General features: G+C 46.4%; 1 protein-coding gene across 1 annotated transcript in view; it reads left to right on the top strand.

The window, feature by feature from the left end:
- Nucleotides 1–13602, top strand: part of LOC113491064 (alpha-2-macroglobulin-like protein 1) — a 29533-nt gene that overhangs the window by 9164 nt on the left and 6767 nt on the right. The window contains exons 13-29 of the mRNA XM_026867706.1: nt 936–1169; nt 2032–2095; nt 2590–2735; nt 3247–3393; nt 4555–4728; nt 6260–6392; nt 6896–7007; nt 7102–7327; nt 7535–7661; nt 7809–7930; nt 8073–8124; nt 8430–8513; nt 9097–9273; nt 10491–10572; nt 10670–10826; nt 11974–12048; nt 12814–12967. Coding sequence (XP_026723507.1) covers nt 936–1169; nt 2032–2095; nt 2590–2735; nt 3247–3393; nt 4555–4728; nt 6260–6392; nt 6896–7007; nt 7102–7327; nt 7535–7661; nt 7809–7930; nt 8073–8124; nt 8430–8513; nt 9097–9273; nt 10491–10572; nt 10670–10826; nt 11974–12048; nt 12814–12967 — 2266 coding nt within the window. The remainder of the gene's footprint in view (nt 1–935; nt 1170–2031; nt 2096–2589; nt 2736–3246; nt 3394–4554; nt 4729–6259; nt 6393–6895; nt 7008–7101; nt 7328–7534; nt 7662–7808; nt 7931–8072; nt 8125–8429; nt 8514–9096; nt 9274–10490; nt 10573–10669; nt 10827–11973; nt 12049–12813; nt 12968–13602) is intronic.

Raw genomic sequence — 13602 nt, forward strand, 5'->3', positions numbered from 1 at the left:
CCCCCCTCACCTTACTCTACCTCCATCTGTTAATCTGAATACTTCCTTGGAGGAAATCTCCCTTTTCTCCACACTGGGACATGTTGGAGGTGGCTCAGCAGAACTGGCAGCTGATGCCTGTTTCTGCTAAACTCCATTTCCAGTGGCGCCTTGGCCCTGCAGAAGCTCATAACTTGTCCAGGTTTAGCTTGGCCAGTAGCTGTTCTTGACCTCCCTCTCAATACCGTACCTTGAAGCAGTTGGCTTGTTCTTCTCACAGCTTCTGATCTTACACCTGGAGCTCGTTGTTACCAGCCTGGCAGTACCTCCTCTTCCCGCTACCTGCATTCCTGCAGCTGATGTGGGATTTGTGCCCAAGCAGTACAATCTCCTATTGCCACCCATTTCTCTAAGACTGGAACTATTTTTCCAGATGTTTTTCCCCAAGACCCTAGCCTATCTGGAGTGAGGTTCCCTAATTGTGGTTGGGCAGGATTTGGTGATCAGAAGCTCTGTAATGTAGGAGGTAGATTTATGTCCTCAGGACAGCCTCTAGTTCTTGTTCCTAGGCCCACAGCTATTGTCCACAGAGCCCTAAATTATCTGCAGAGAAGCAGAGCTTCACCAAAAAGCTGTCTTGGTGTCTGTTGTGCATTAAGGCATCTGAAACACAAACTGAAAACAGTGGTGTTGTGCTCGGGTTAGTCTGGTGTGGGGTGGGTCCCCATGGAAAGATAAGGAGAAAAAATGTCGTTGTGGGCAAAGCTACTAGACTTAGACAAAAGTCTCGTAAGAGACTTTAAAATTATGTTTTAAGAGAAGAATATTTTAAGCATACAGATGTGTGGTCTGGGTCTGCCAACAGCTCAGATAATAACTTAATGTTTTAATAAGGTGTACAGGGTCCTTTGTATCACTTGATACTGATTGTCAACTCATGCTTTTGTGCTCTGAAGGGTACCTACAACCTTAAAAATGATGATGAGCAAGATTCTTCTCAAAGCAACAGATTAGTCCAGGATAACTTTCACTGGCTGAAACCTTTCTACTCTGAGAGCAACAGTTTCCTTGAGATCAAGGCCTGGAATGATGTGATGCCCTGTGATCAAGAACAAGAAGTGCAAGTGGATTATATCCTTGACCGGAATAAACTCAGCTCTGAAGCAGATCACATTGATTTCTACTACTTGGTAAGCACAGAAGACAGATGAATCTCACGGCAAGATTATGCTTACTGGTATTTTATCCTTTTCATACAGCACATAGATACAACATACATAGAAAGGGCAAAATACTCCCAGGCCAGTATGAGTCAGTTTGTGAGTTCTGTTGTGCCCAAATCTCCTGTTCTCCAGTTCCTGGACCTGCTCCTAGCCCCAGCCCAAGAGTGCCTTGACCTAAGCTTAGGTGATAGATGCCTGTCATCCACCCTACTTTCTACTATGTTCCCAAGGGTGGCAGTGGAGGGCTAGCCTTCTGTCCAGCAGCTATGCCCCAGACTTCCACCTGTGTCTGGGGCAATCTGTCTGTGAACTGCTGCTCTTTGGGGCAGCTGACCTCCCCTTGTCTGTGTATCTATAGGAAAAGGCTTGAAATTGCACAGGGCCTTGGTGCACTCCAGGAGTATGTAATTGTGTTTTGATGAAGTCCACGTTCAGGGAGTCCAAAGCAAGAGTGTGACTACAGCCTAGCTGAGAGGTTATGAGTATCTTCGTTACTGAACTGGGCTCATTTGCATGGTCAAAACGTACTGTATCCTAGCAATGTGAAGATCAGAGTTCACTAGGGCTAAGGAGCAGCTGCTCGTAGCTTCACACATACCTCTGGTTTTCCAAGCAATCACATATTCTCCTTGCCTAACCAACACCTCTCAAGACCCTTCCCAGCTATGCTGTCACCATCTCTGCTGCAGAGTTCTTTAGGTCATGTCCTGCCAGAGGAGCTTCTGTGACAGCATCTCTCAGGCTTCCTTCTCCCTCTCTTGTTCTTTTCTTACTCTCCTCATGCTGTCAGAATTCAGGCCCTTGAATGGCTCTTTTCTTTGCTGTTCAGGTGATATCAAAAGGCAAGATCCTTTCCAGTGGAGAGAAGCAGGTGCCAATTATCCAGCATGAGAGTGAGTAGAAACGTATGAAGTGTCTCGTAACACACCTCAGAAAACTGTGACAGCTCTCCAGTGACAATGTCTGCAGGTGTTATCCTTACCCACAGGTGGGAGCTATTGAACTGAGTTCTTAGTGGTGACCAACCTCCTTAGATCAACTCTCCTCTCATATCAGTTCGGTGACTGTCCTCCTGCCTTGTCTAATTGATCTAATATCCAACCTTATGACTTTGCTGCTAGCTTGTACTTTTGGAGAAGATATACATTTTTTGGTAGCTTGCCTGTTTATCCAAGGTGCAGTAGGGAAGAGGCGTATTTTTGCCAAACTTGAGCCAAAGGAGTGGCTAATATCCTGGGTTTTTTGTTAATCTGTGACTGTGTGGGATATTCTTATCTGCAGGTAGAAATTATTATATTCCCTCTTTTGATTTTTATTGTGTGTCCTATCCCAAGGAGCTGTTTAATTTGAATGCTTTTCCTCTCTTCCTTGCTGCTGTCTTGTACAGAGCTGCAGGGCTCCTTCTCCTTGACTTTGACTACTAGCAATGACTTCTTGCCTGACATTCAGCTCCTACTGTACTCAGTCTTCTTGGATGGAGAGGTGGTGGCTGATGTGGAAGAGTTTCAAGTAGAAAAGTGCTTTAAACACAAGGTGAGTAGAAACACAAGGAGTGTGACAGCATCATTGATGTGCTCTGTCCTACTGCGGTTCCTGGGCCTGTTTTATCCCCAGCCAAGTGGTGTAAGCTGGATACACACCAAACCAGATGCCCAGTATTTTTGGCTGGGAAACAAAACAAGTATCCTCCTTCTTCCCTGAATTCCTAGTCCTGCCTTCCACAATACTGACTGGCAAGCCTTTCCCAAGGAGTAAACCAGGCCCCCTTGAACTCTGTTTTCTCCCCCCATTCTGTATGACTGATCTCCCTGGGGTAGCTCTGGGTCAGAGGGTGGTGGATGTGCAGTGGCGGGGGAATTCTGGCTGGGCTGCACACACTGCAGCCCCTCTAATCTTCCCAGTGGGTTTTCAAGAGGGTCTGTCTCAGCATCTCAGCCTCCTTCCCTACCTCACTCTCTGTCTTTCGCTCTGCTGCCCAGACATCTAAGAGTCACAGGGTCCCACTCTCCAAAGCTAAGCCCCCTGACCTGACCTTCTTTTGCAGGTGTCACTGGACTTCTCACGCAAGGAGGAAGTCCCCGGATCGACAGTCAGCCTGGACCTCAAGGCTGCTCCAGGGTCCCTGTGCTCTGTCCAAGCTGTTGACAAGAGCGTCCTCCTGAAGTACAACAATACCCTAACAGCAGACACAGTGAGTGCAGCCTGCTGTGACCAACCCCCTCATTTCTGCCTGCTTTCTGTCTCCATGCACGGGCGGGAGGAAGCCCATAGTCCCTCCCAGGACATGGCTGCAGTGTTAGGTGGCTGCCCTGGCATTCCCCCTCCTCCGCCTTTTCTGAGGAATATGGTCATCATGTCCCTCGTGCATCAGCCCTGCACTGTGGGCCTCTGCCTGGAGGGTGGTGGATGCTGCACAGCACTGCCGGGCTAGGCGGGGAAAGCAGCTTGGAAGAGATGCTGGTGCTTTCCGCTTGGAGGGAGAGTGTTTAGCAGCTTTCCTCACATCCACTTGTCTCTCTGCTCTTCCATCTTCCACCAGGCAGTGAGGCTAAACCTTTGAAACAGAACTTTGCTTCGGTAGGGTCTTCCTATCCCTCTGCCCCAAATATTGCTGAATTATAACCATGGGACAGATCAGGCTGAGGACCTCGTCAGTTCTTTAGAAAACAGTATCTAGGGGACAGCACCCAGTGGCTCGTGAACAGTGGTCAGGATTTTGTCAGCACCCAAGTGCATTCCGAGAATCTGGAAGAGTTGAAGGAATTTACCTTAAAGCAGCTGTGTGTTTCAGAGGAATGAATTTAAGACTTAGAACAAAAATACTGCCAGAATTGAAAATCTTAGCATAATTCCACAATGTATACCAGACATAATACATATGTATATGCCTCATGCAAAGTTGTAAGTTAAGTTATAGAGGTCAGACAAATAAGCATCTCCAAATCCAGGGGGACTTTCTGCACCTGTAGATAGGACCTGCAGTGTGATCCTGGTGTTTCATTTTACAGGAATATTGTTCTAGCGCAGAGCACTTACATCGTCTACTAGCAGGTATATAAAGTAGTAATCATGAAATATGTAAGTCAGATGTACCAATGCCTTGTGCTCAAATGGAATCGTGTGTTAATCTTGCACCTTAGAGTTAAAAAGCTTGAACTGTCTGGGGAAAGCCTGCAGACTAAAAGTTACTTGCCTACATCTGCTCCTTGGGCTTCATGTCCTTTAGTATAAGCCGGGCCAATGCAAACTTCCTCAACTGCAAAGTATAATAGAGGGCTACAATCCAAATATTTAACACATGCACATGCTCATTGGTCAGTTCCTTACAAAGACCTCTGTTTTTCCATTGCAGCTGTATAATAAGGTCTTTGATGACATCTTTACAATCGGAGGCCGAGGGTTCCCTTATCGCTTGGAAGACTTTGAGCCATACCCTTGTCTGCCTCAGGAGCCCAGTCTCCACAAAAAGACTCAGATGGGAGCACCATGGTACCAAAGTGATGCTGATGTCTTTAATCTGTTTAAGGTGAGTGTCTACAGTTCTGCTAAACTTTTTCTGAGCCAGAGATTCCAGTATGCTACCCTGAATGCCTACAAGAATATACTCTTAGGAAACCTCAGCTGCCCTGACTTTCATTGCTACAAGCCATCTATGCCTTGTTCTTCAGTGCACTCACACTCATTTGGGGACTATGGGGAAAGATGAAACTTATGAGTAAGCAAAATGCAAACCACATGATTAGAGAAAGACAGTGTAAAAATGAACAAACTTAGTTTAGGCTACCATATCTACAAAGAGGGGGTGGCAAAAATATCCCAATAAGACCTGAGCACCTCACCATATTTTGACCAAACACCACTTGGCGATTGTCTTATTTGCAAACTTCTTTGTGTTTCACTGAGTCTCTTCTTCTCCTCAAAGTATTTTTAATAAAAAGAAGTCCTTCACAATTTGGCTCTATAACTAAATGTCAAGACAAATGTCAAAATAAGCTAATCTGCTAACAAGCACAATAGCCTGGAAGAGATTAACGTGCCTGCTAACTGAAACCCAAGAAGTGCTGCTTCTGACAGAATGCTGTTTAAAGAAACATATGCAAGTAAAAGCACCTCAAAACAGGAGAAGAAGGTAACAACACACGGAAAACAACCCAAATTGAGTTGCATGGACTTCTCAGGCTGATGGAACTCTACCTCACAAATACAGACCTGATTCCCCCCAAAGGCATGGTACTTGCTGCCTTCTAGCTGCCTACTATGTCAGATGTAAAGGAGATCCCACTACACCTCAGTTATTAGTGATCCTGTTAGAGATGACTGTCCTGTGGCATATGACTAAGTCCACAGGCACATACAGCCCTCGCAGAAAGGGTGAGGGCCCATATTTTCATGAAGGGATTTGGCACTTCAAGAAAGTTCTCAGTGACTCGCAGACCATTAAGTCAAAGCAATGATTGCTCACAGGATCCAATGCATTCTTCCAGTGTGATTGCTGCCGCCTTCTCAGTCCATGCACATGAGGGTACGTTCAATCCAATATTTTCACCTTGTGAAGCACAAGGCCCCGAGTAAGTCTCACTCAGACAAAAGCAGAATCCATACTAAGCTGTGACCAAGTCACCTATCAGTTTTCTAGGCTAGGACTGGTACTAACTTGTGTAAGAACAGTTTTGTGTGAACAGCCAGTGAAATCTTTCCATTCTAAAATTATGAAAATATTTAAAGTTTAGAATTTACTTCTCTTAAGTTTTTTCATGGAGTATATGGCTTTTGGCTCATTGTTAGGGTCAGGCATATGAAGGACATATCTAGTTGAAACTTACTTTTATGAGAAGTAATAATTGGCCCAAGTATTCCTCAGATGCTGGTTTCTGTTCCTCATGCACTGCCCAGAGTCTGAGCATGTATGCTTATGCATATGTATATAAGCAAGCAGCATTTTAAAGTGTTTCAGCTACCACCAGCCCCTTTTACGATACCTGCTATCGTGAGATATTTCTAACAGTCCTTGTTCCTTTTTATTTATCATTGATTTACTGTCTTCACTGTTTTCCCAGAAATTGCGCATGAAAATATTAACCAATACTAGAATCAAGAAACCCGTTTCCTGTATGCTACCGGGCTTTGAGAAAAAGATGTATTCTAGAAAAGACAATGTTGTTGGTAAGGAACGAACACACCCATCTCCTTGTCTGAAGGGGCTCTTCTCTCCCAGTTCTGGCCAGCCTGCAGCTGAGGTGGCTGACTCCCATCTTGCTGTGCTTCTTGTCTTGTGTCCAGTTCAATGGACCTGATTTATAAATCACAGATAAAAGCTCAAATCTCTGTGCTTTATTTGCTGTCCCTGTGTTCTGCGCTTTCCACAGAAAATGTAGTATGCTCTCCACCAGCACTTTTCACAGATTATTTAAAGGAGTGCGACTCCATTTGAGCATGCTGTCTCCCCCTGGATCCGGACCAAACTTTCTGGATCTGTCTGAGCCTCAGGCTAAACTTCACCCAACTCTGTCTCCCTAAAGCTGTGTGCCCCAAAGCTACACACACTGTGTCAGATACTCACTGAAATGCCAACCCAATCCACTCTTGTTGTGTGTCACAAGGCATTTATAGTTTGTGTTAGATTGCCTGTGAATGAAGAATAATTTCACCTGTAGCTATATATCCTGTTTTCTAAGGTATCACTTGTTTTCCAGCATATGATCATGTTGTCCATGGTGATGCTGCACCGCTCCCTGATGACAAGGAGAAGCCAAAACCACGGACACTTTTCCCAGAGACCTGGATTTGGGATTTGGTCTCTGTCGGGTTGGTAACAGCTTCTACCTGACTTCCCCAGAGAGACGCCTGAAAACTTCTGCCTGCTTCTGAATAAGTTCTCCTCTCTCCCTTCCTACTCTAGGGACGATGGGCAAGTGTCTCTCCAAGTTGCTGTACCTGACACTATCACAGAATGGAACGCCAACACCTTCTGTGTTTCTGATACTGGCTTTGGGCTGTCACCTCTGACCAGTATTAGGGTCTTCCAGCCTTTCTTTGTGGATCTGTCACTGCCGTACTCTGTGATCCAAGGAGAGACTTTCAGTCTAAAAGCCACTGTCTTCAACTACCTCAAGGACTGTATCCAGGTGAGTATTGCCCCAACTACACATCCTCTGTCAGAGCTAAAACTTGAGCCCAAAAGCAAGCTATGAGCTTCTCAGGAACCCTAGGTACTGGCATCTGGACCACAAAGCAGAGCCTTGCACTTCATGACCCATGGTATTTGCTCCTTTGTTCACTGCCTGTTATTAACTCTATGCCAACGTGTGCTTGTACAACCCTACAACACTCAGGTACGTGCCACCCTCACAGAGACCCCAGAACTAAAGGTGGATGCCTGCCCAGGCTGCCAGTTCACCAGCTGCCTCTGTGCTAATGAAGCGAAAACCTTCGTGTGGAACGTGACAGCCACCAGGCTGGGTGAGGTTGAGCGGAGGGACGCGTGGCAGTTAGGGGGAGGAGGGGTGGAATTTGCCTGCCTCTGCATGTCTGGTCCGGATGCTCAATGCTCTTACGTACAGCTATCTGCTGCAAGTGGTCAGCAACGTGCCCCTGTGCTCCCTGCAGGTAAAGTGAACATCACTGTGAGCGGCGAGGCAGAAGATTCACACGACCTGTGCGATAACAGGATTGCTGTGACACCTTTGCAAGGAGGGAGAGACACGGTGATAAAACCTCTGCTTGTGAAGGTTAGTCACACCTCAAGGTGGAGAACACGTGGGGACAGTAGGTGGTTTAGCCCCTTCCTCTTGGAAGCAGACAGGCCTGCTGAGGCTTGGTGTCTGCCTTTCCTGCCTTCCCTACTCTGAACTACTCTTTCTCCATCGGCAGCCAGGAGGTGTCCTACAAGAGAAGACACAAAACGCCTTTCTCTGTGCTGCAGGTATGGGATAAATATCCCTGACTGCTACTGGTTGTGGGAGCAGGATGGAAGGGACAGGGCTACTGCAAATACCCAGGGGTGGGGGGAATTTGTCAAAGAGCAAGCACTGGTGGCACCATCCTTGCCTGGGAGAACCACCACTATTTTTTGTTCATGTTTGCCTTCCACTTGGCAAAGTTTCCTGTATTGAGGCATTTGGTTGAGAGTCAGTGTCACACTGAGCCTCACCTGGGTCTTCTTGGGATGTTACATTTGTGTGTGGTGCTTCTTCCATGGGATAAATTTCTGGGTTCTGCCTTCCTCAGATAGCACTGTCTCTGAAGAGTTCTCCCTGACTCTGCCTGCAGAAGTGCTGGAGGGATCTGGCCGAGCCACTTTCGCTGTGATTGGTGAGAAAGGCTTTCCTTGCTCTTAGGTCCCCAGTGGGGAGAACTTGCACAATGCTTTGGCCTTAAAGATGCATCAACCCAGTTCTTCATCAGATAAACTGTAAAGGGTGTTATGTTGGCCTCAGAAATGTCATCAAGTGATCTTTTCAATATTTGTTCCTCTCCTAAGGAATGATCCTGGGTGATCCCCAAGTGGCTGGAGGAGAAGGCACAAAACGGATTATCTCCTCTGATGTCTGTCACTGCCATCCACCTAAGTGAACCAAACCATCCCTACAGATTTCCACCTAGTTTGCCTCTGTAATTCTTACCCTTCTTGATAACTACTGGGGAATGACAGTTGTCTTCAGACCCCCCCCAAACTTTGCATTCCCCCTCTCCTTCCAGAATCACGCTGTCTTCCCTTCCTGTGCTGGCCTAATCTAGGAAGGGTCAGCAGAAGTATTAACTGTCTCTGTTCACTGAGGGGCTGGCTCTTTTCCAGGATCCCAGTAGAGTTTAGAGAAGGCAGCAGTCCTTTCATTTCATACTGATGAATGTCTGTGTTTTTTTCTTTCTCCTGCCCCTTCACCTCAAACTTAAGGGGACATCATGGGCCCAGCACTTCAAAATTTAGACAGTCTGCTAGCGATGCCCTTTGGCTGTGGTGAACAGAACATGGTTCAGTTTGCACCAAACATCTTCATACTTCAGTACTTGAATAAGACTAAACAACTGGACCCAGAAATTGAAGATAAAGCACTGAATTTCCTGAGAACAGGTAAAGATTGTCCTTCCTTCTGCTGCTTCTGGGGCACTGGTCTGGTGGGGAGGTGCAAGGCAGGAGTGGGAGCACTGCCAGAGCTGTGACAAAGGAAGGTATTGCAGAGAATAAGGGAAATGTCTCATGGAAGGAAAAGCATGTTTCTGAAGAAGCAGGACTTCTGTCTCTGCCTGTTATTGAGGTACCAAGCCTGCTTTTTTGAGAAAGGTGTGGGTAATTAATGATTTCCATCATTATGTGATGCCTGTGGTTTGTTCCTTTATCAGTCTGAGGCAGGTGGAAGTCCCTTGTGGAAACAGAGCATCAGCTGCTATTAACTGGAATAAGGAGTGGCCTTTGGGGTTATCTAGGAGTTTGGTAGCTTAGTGCTTCCTCATGTTTTAGGACACATATTGTAGGGGCATGTCAGCTCTGTCCAATAGGATCTGAATTTAATACAGTGCCAGTGTCTGTGTCTCATGTTGCAATGTGCCTGCCACTCTTCTTATCCTACTATGCTGCAAGCTCAGCAGCCTCCCATGGATAGGATTTTTCTCCCTTTCCTTCCCCCTTTCTCTCTGGTACTGCAAGTTGAGACAGACATCTGGGAGAGGGGGGTCTACCCAAGAGAATGGCGGCAGTAGAAAGGCAAGGTGGAGGGTAAACAGTGAGGCTGTGTGGAGGGTGGAGGAAGAGCAAAAAGATGCAGACAGCATTCTGCCCTCAGAGCTTAAAGGCATGGCCTTGCCACTTTCTCTCCATCCCATAAAAACTGCTTTCTTGAGACCCAACAGGGCTAGGAGAAGTGCTGAAAAACAAACAGGACTTCATATTGGGTCCCCTCTAGGAAAAGTGTTCCTCCTCACTCCTACAGCTCTTTTTATTCACAGCAAGGTGCCCACGAGGGTTCCCTGGGTCATGGGACATGAGGCAGCTGAGCACGACACCATACTGTGAACCATCAGGGCAGGTACCCACAGTACTTGCTCCTCACAGCTCCAGTAATGTGGAGCAGCCACTTGGCGCCCTTCAGTGATGCTGTGCAACAGCTTCTTGCCATGGTGATGCTGTGGGATGCACGGGGAATTGTGGGGTGGTAGGTTTGCCTCAGTGTCTCTGACTGTAGGGCCTGGTGAGGTCTCTTGCTGTGAAGCCTTCTTCCCACAGCAAGGATACAGTTTGAGATGCTACAGGCCCTCGCACTGAGAGTCATGTCCTGGCACCCGTCTTCATAGGTTACCAGCGTCAGCTGTTCTTCAAACACGATGATGGTTCCTACAGCACCTTTGGGAAAGCTGACAACGAGAGCAACACCTGGTGAGTGACCAGCGTTGGTACTGTCACCCCAAACCCATTGTCCTTGCTGGTTCAGCTCCCGGCTGTGACACGGGATTCCTTCATGCTCTGCTCACAGGCTGACAGCTTTTGTAGCCAGGTCCTTTGGACAAGCCAGCTCTCACATTTACATCGACAAAAATCATGTGCACAGCGCTCTGCTCTGGCTGCAGAAGCACCAGCTGCCCAGTGGCTGCTTCCAGAGCGTGGGGAAACTCTTCAACAATGACTTAAAGGTATGGTTGCCAGACGTGGGAGTGTGAGTGGGAGGAACACACTGTGGGGCATAGGGTTGCTTCCCCAGGCTCTTCGGCTCTGCACGATAGCGCAAAGCAATGTCCCCAATGCCTAGTGTGGCCAAGGCAACTTCTCAGAGCAGCTTGAAAAAAGCATGGCCTGAACCAGCAGGCATTTCCTCCACGTGAGGTTTTAATCATTGCTAGGTTTTCTTCATTTTCACTCTAGCCAAAAGGCACCATAGCTAATTGTGCCAACATACTTCAAGGGCACAGGGAGAAATATTTTTATATTTTAGCACTTGCCTAGAATACCCTGGGTTCTCCCTCTTTTCGTACCTTACAACACACAATACTCTCCAGATAGGCCTGATTATGTGCTCCAATACAGGAGTATCTGAAGACACAGTTGTCCCTCCACTGCCCCCCAATAGTATGACTTCTTCTGAAGTCTGGCATGCCCAGAATTGATCCCTGCAGTGTAGCTGGAAATGCACCAAACTCTTGGTGAACATGCCCCAGTGCTCAAGTACCAAACAGTGTGCATGCAGTATGGCAATACGTTTTTGAGTAGCTTTTGCCCCCCACTCCCCTTACACTTCAAAGTTTCTGCTATTTAACATGAACACTGCTTTTCAGCATCTTAGCCCAAATTTCCCTGCTCATTTTAGATGTAGTCTGAGGGTGTAAGCAGAACGTCCCCAAGAATGAATGTTCTATATTGGGAAAAGTGGCTCCCTGAGAGCCTGTTTACCCATATTAACCTCTAGCTTCTCACAGTTGGCTGAATTGTACGTAAACTTGCATTTCTTCTTGTGTGCAAAACCTGCATCATAAAAACTTTGTTCGAGTGTCCAATTGTAACGTATTTAATAAAATAAATAGCTTAACAGTTTGCTTCATGTCCTTCTATGAGAAGGCACGCCTAGGCTGTATGGCTCTGAGGCTGCTCTCAACACCAGATTTTCACGATATTCGGTAAGTGAGCCTGGAGTGCTTTCCTTTGGTCCCCACATGTCCAGGAATTCCCAGAGGCATGCTGCTGTACTCTCTCAGATATGCCATCCATAGGCAGTTCCAGTGGCGACACAATGACAGGCAAGCAGTGGTTGGTTTTGTCTCTTTCTGATGTTTGTGTGATTTGCAGGGTGGTGTGGATGATACAATCTCACTAACAGCCTATATCACTGCTGCACTGGTAGAGCTCCATCTGGAGAAGAATGTAAGTCACAACCGAGGTCTTGCAGGGCTTGGGAATTGTTCCACCCTTCATTCCTCCTCAGGTCTGTGGTTTCAGGGAGTACCCAGCTTGAGCTGGTGAAAGCTTCTGTCATGTCCCACCTTCGTACACAATAAGCTCCATAGAAAATTTTTAACTTGGTAAAGAGTTCTTAATATAAACGGCCTAATTTGCAGCAAAGTAGACCATCTGCAATTCCCAGCTGATTTCAGGGGAAACAATTGTCTCTGAAAATGGCTCTGGACTTACAGAGAAAGGCAATAGTTTTTATTAAACTGACCAATATAGCTAAAGGAGAAAAAAACAGACAAACTTTCAGGTATGCAACCCTCCCTCCTTCAGACCTGAAATAAAAGCAGTGATCTCCAAGCCAAGTTTCGAATATTGTAGCCGCAATGGGCTGATATTCCAGCCTTACAGTTCTGAAAACAATGCTGTACCCCCTCGGGAGCTGAGATCCACAGAATGTAGGTCTGACAGTTCTGAGCCAGCACATTACCAGACACTTCTTACAGCTGTGTTCTCCAGTGTATTAACAATCCCCCATCCTGGTGGTATGTCCAGTCACATCTTTGTTTTCAACCCACAGTGAGTAATGCTTTGTCCACTCCACGTTCCACAGTCCTGAAAGAGATGCTAGCACTGAAATATATTAAGGATGTAGCTGGGATACTTGAGGGTTGGGGGTAGATTTTCACAACAGAAAGTGGTCAGAGGGAAATCACTGGGTTTGGATTCCTTTCTCAGGACACCATGCTGGATAATGCCTTACATTGCCTCAAGAATGTATCACTTGATAAGACAAACCTTTATGTCAAGGCCTTGATGGCTTACGTCTTCACACTGACCAAGGACATGGAGATGAGAGAGCAGCTCCTGGATATGCTAGAGAAGGAAACCGGTAGGTTGTTGCTGTTTAGAAGATTTCAGGTTCTAGAGATAATGACTGTGTTTAAGACCTGATATCTGCAGGATTTAATTGCAGTGGTTTGGGAAATTTAATTATTCTCAGATCAGCTTTTGTGTCAGGAAATGGTAATTTATTGAAGCTGTGAAAGTCTCTATTTTACTCAGACCCAGAAAACAATTTCTAATGAAAAGCAGCAAAGGTGATCCATGCTTAATTTGTGTGGTCAAAGTACTCGCTTGTGCTGTGGTGCTCCCATCATCCTTCAGCGATTCATACATAGTACAAGAGGTCTTGCAGAGGAAACTTGCCTTACCATGTCTATCCAGCTTCTGGTCAGGGCATTTTCTTGCAGAATTCAAACCTTTTGACTGCTTCCCCTTTGCTGCTCAGGGCCCTTGGTGGATGCACCTTTTTTGTTGTGTTGCTGACCTTGGTTCTTCCTTTTGTCTCTTTAATGTGGAAAGCAAAAATTATGGATTTCTATCCTGAATGAAGATGCCAGGTGGGGATTTCAAAGCACCTAAAGCCTATGGTTGAACAGTTGGTAACAATATTACCTGATTTGACTTAAGTAAGTTCTTTTCCACATCTGTTCATCTGGCAGTATGGTGAACTACACTGGGGAC

The sequence above is a fragment of the Athene cunicularia genome (assembly GCF_003259725.1).
Source record: "Athene cunicularia isolate RWA chromosome 1 unlocalized genomic scaffold, athCun1 chr1_part2, whole genome shotgun sequence".
NCBI classification, from domain to species: Eukaryota; Metazoa; Chordata; class Aves; order Strigiformes; family Strigidae; genus Athene; species Athene cunicularia.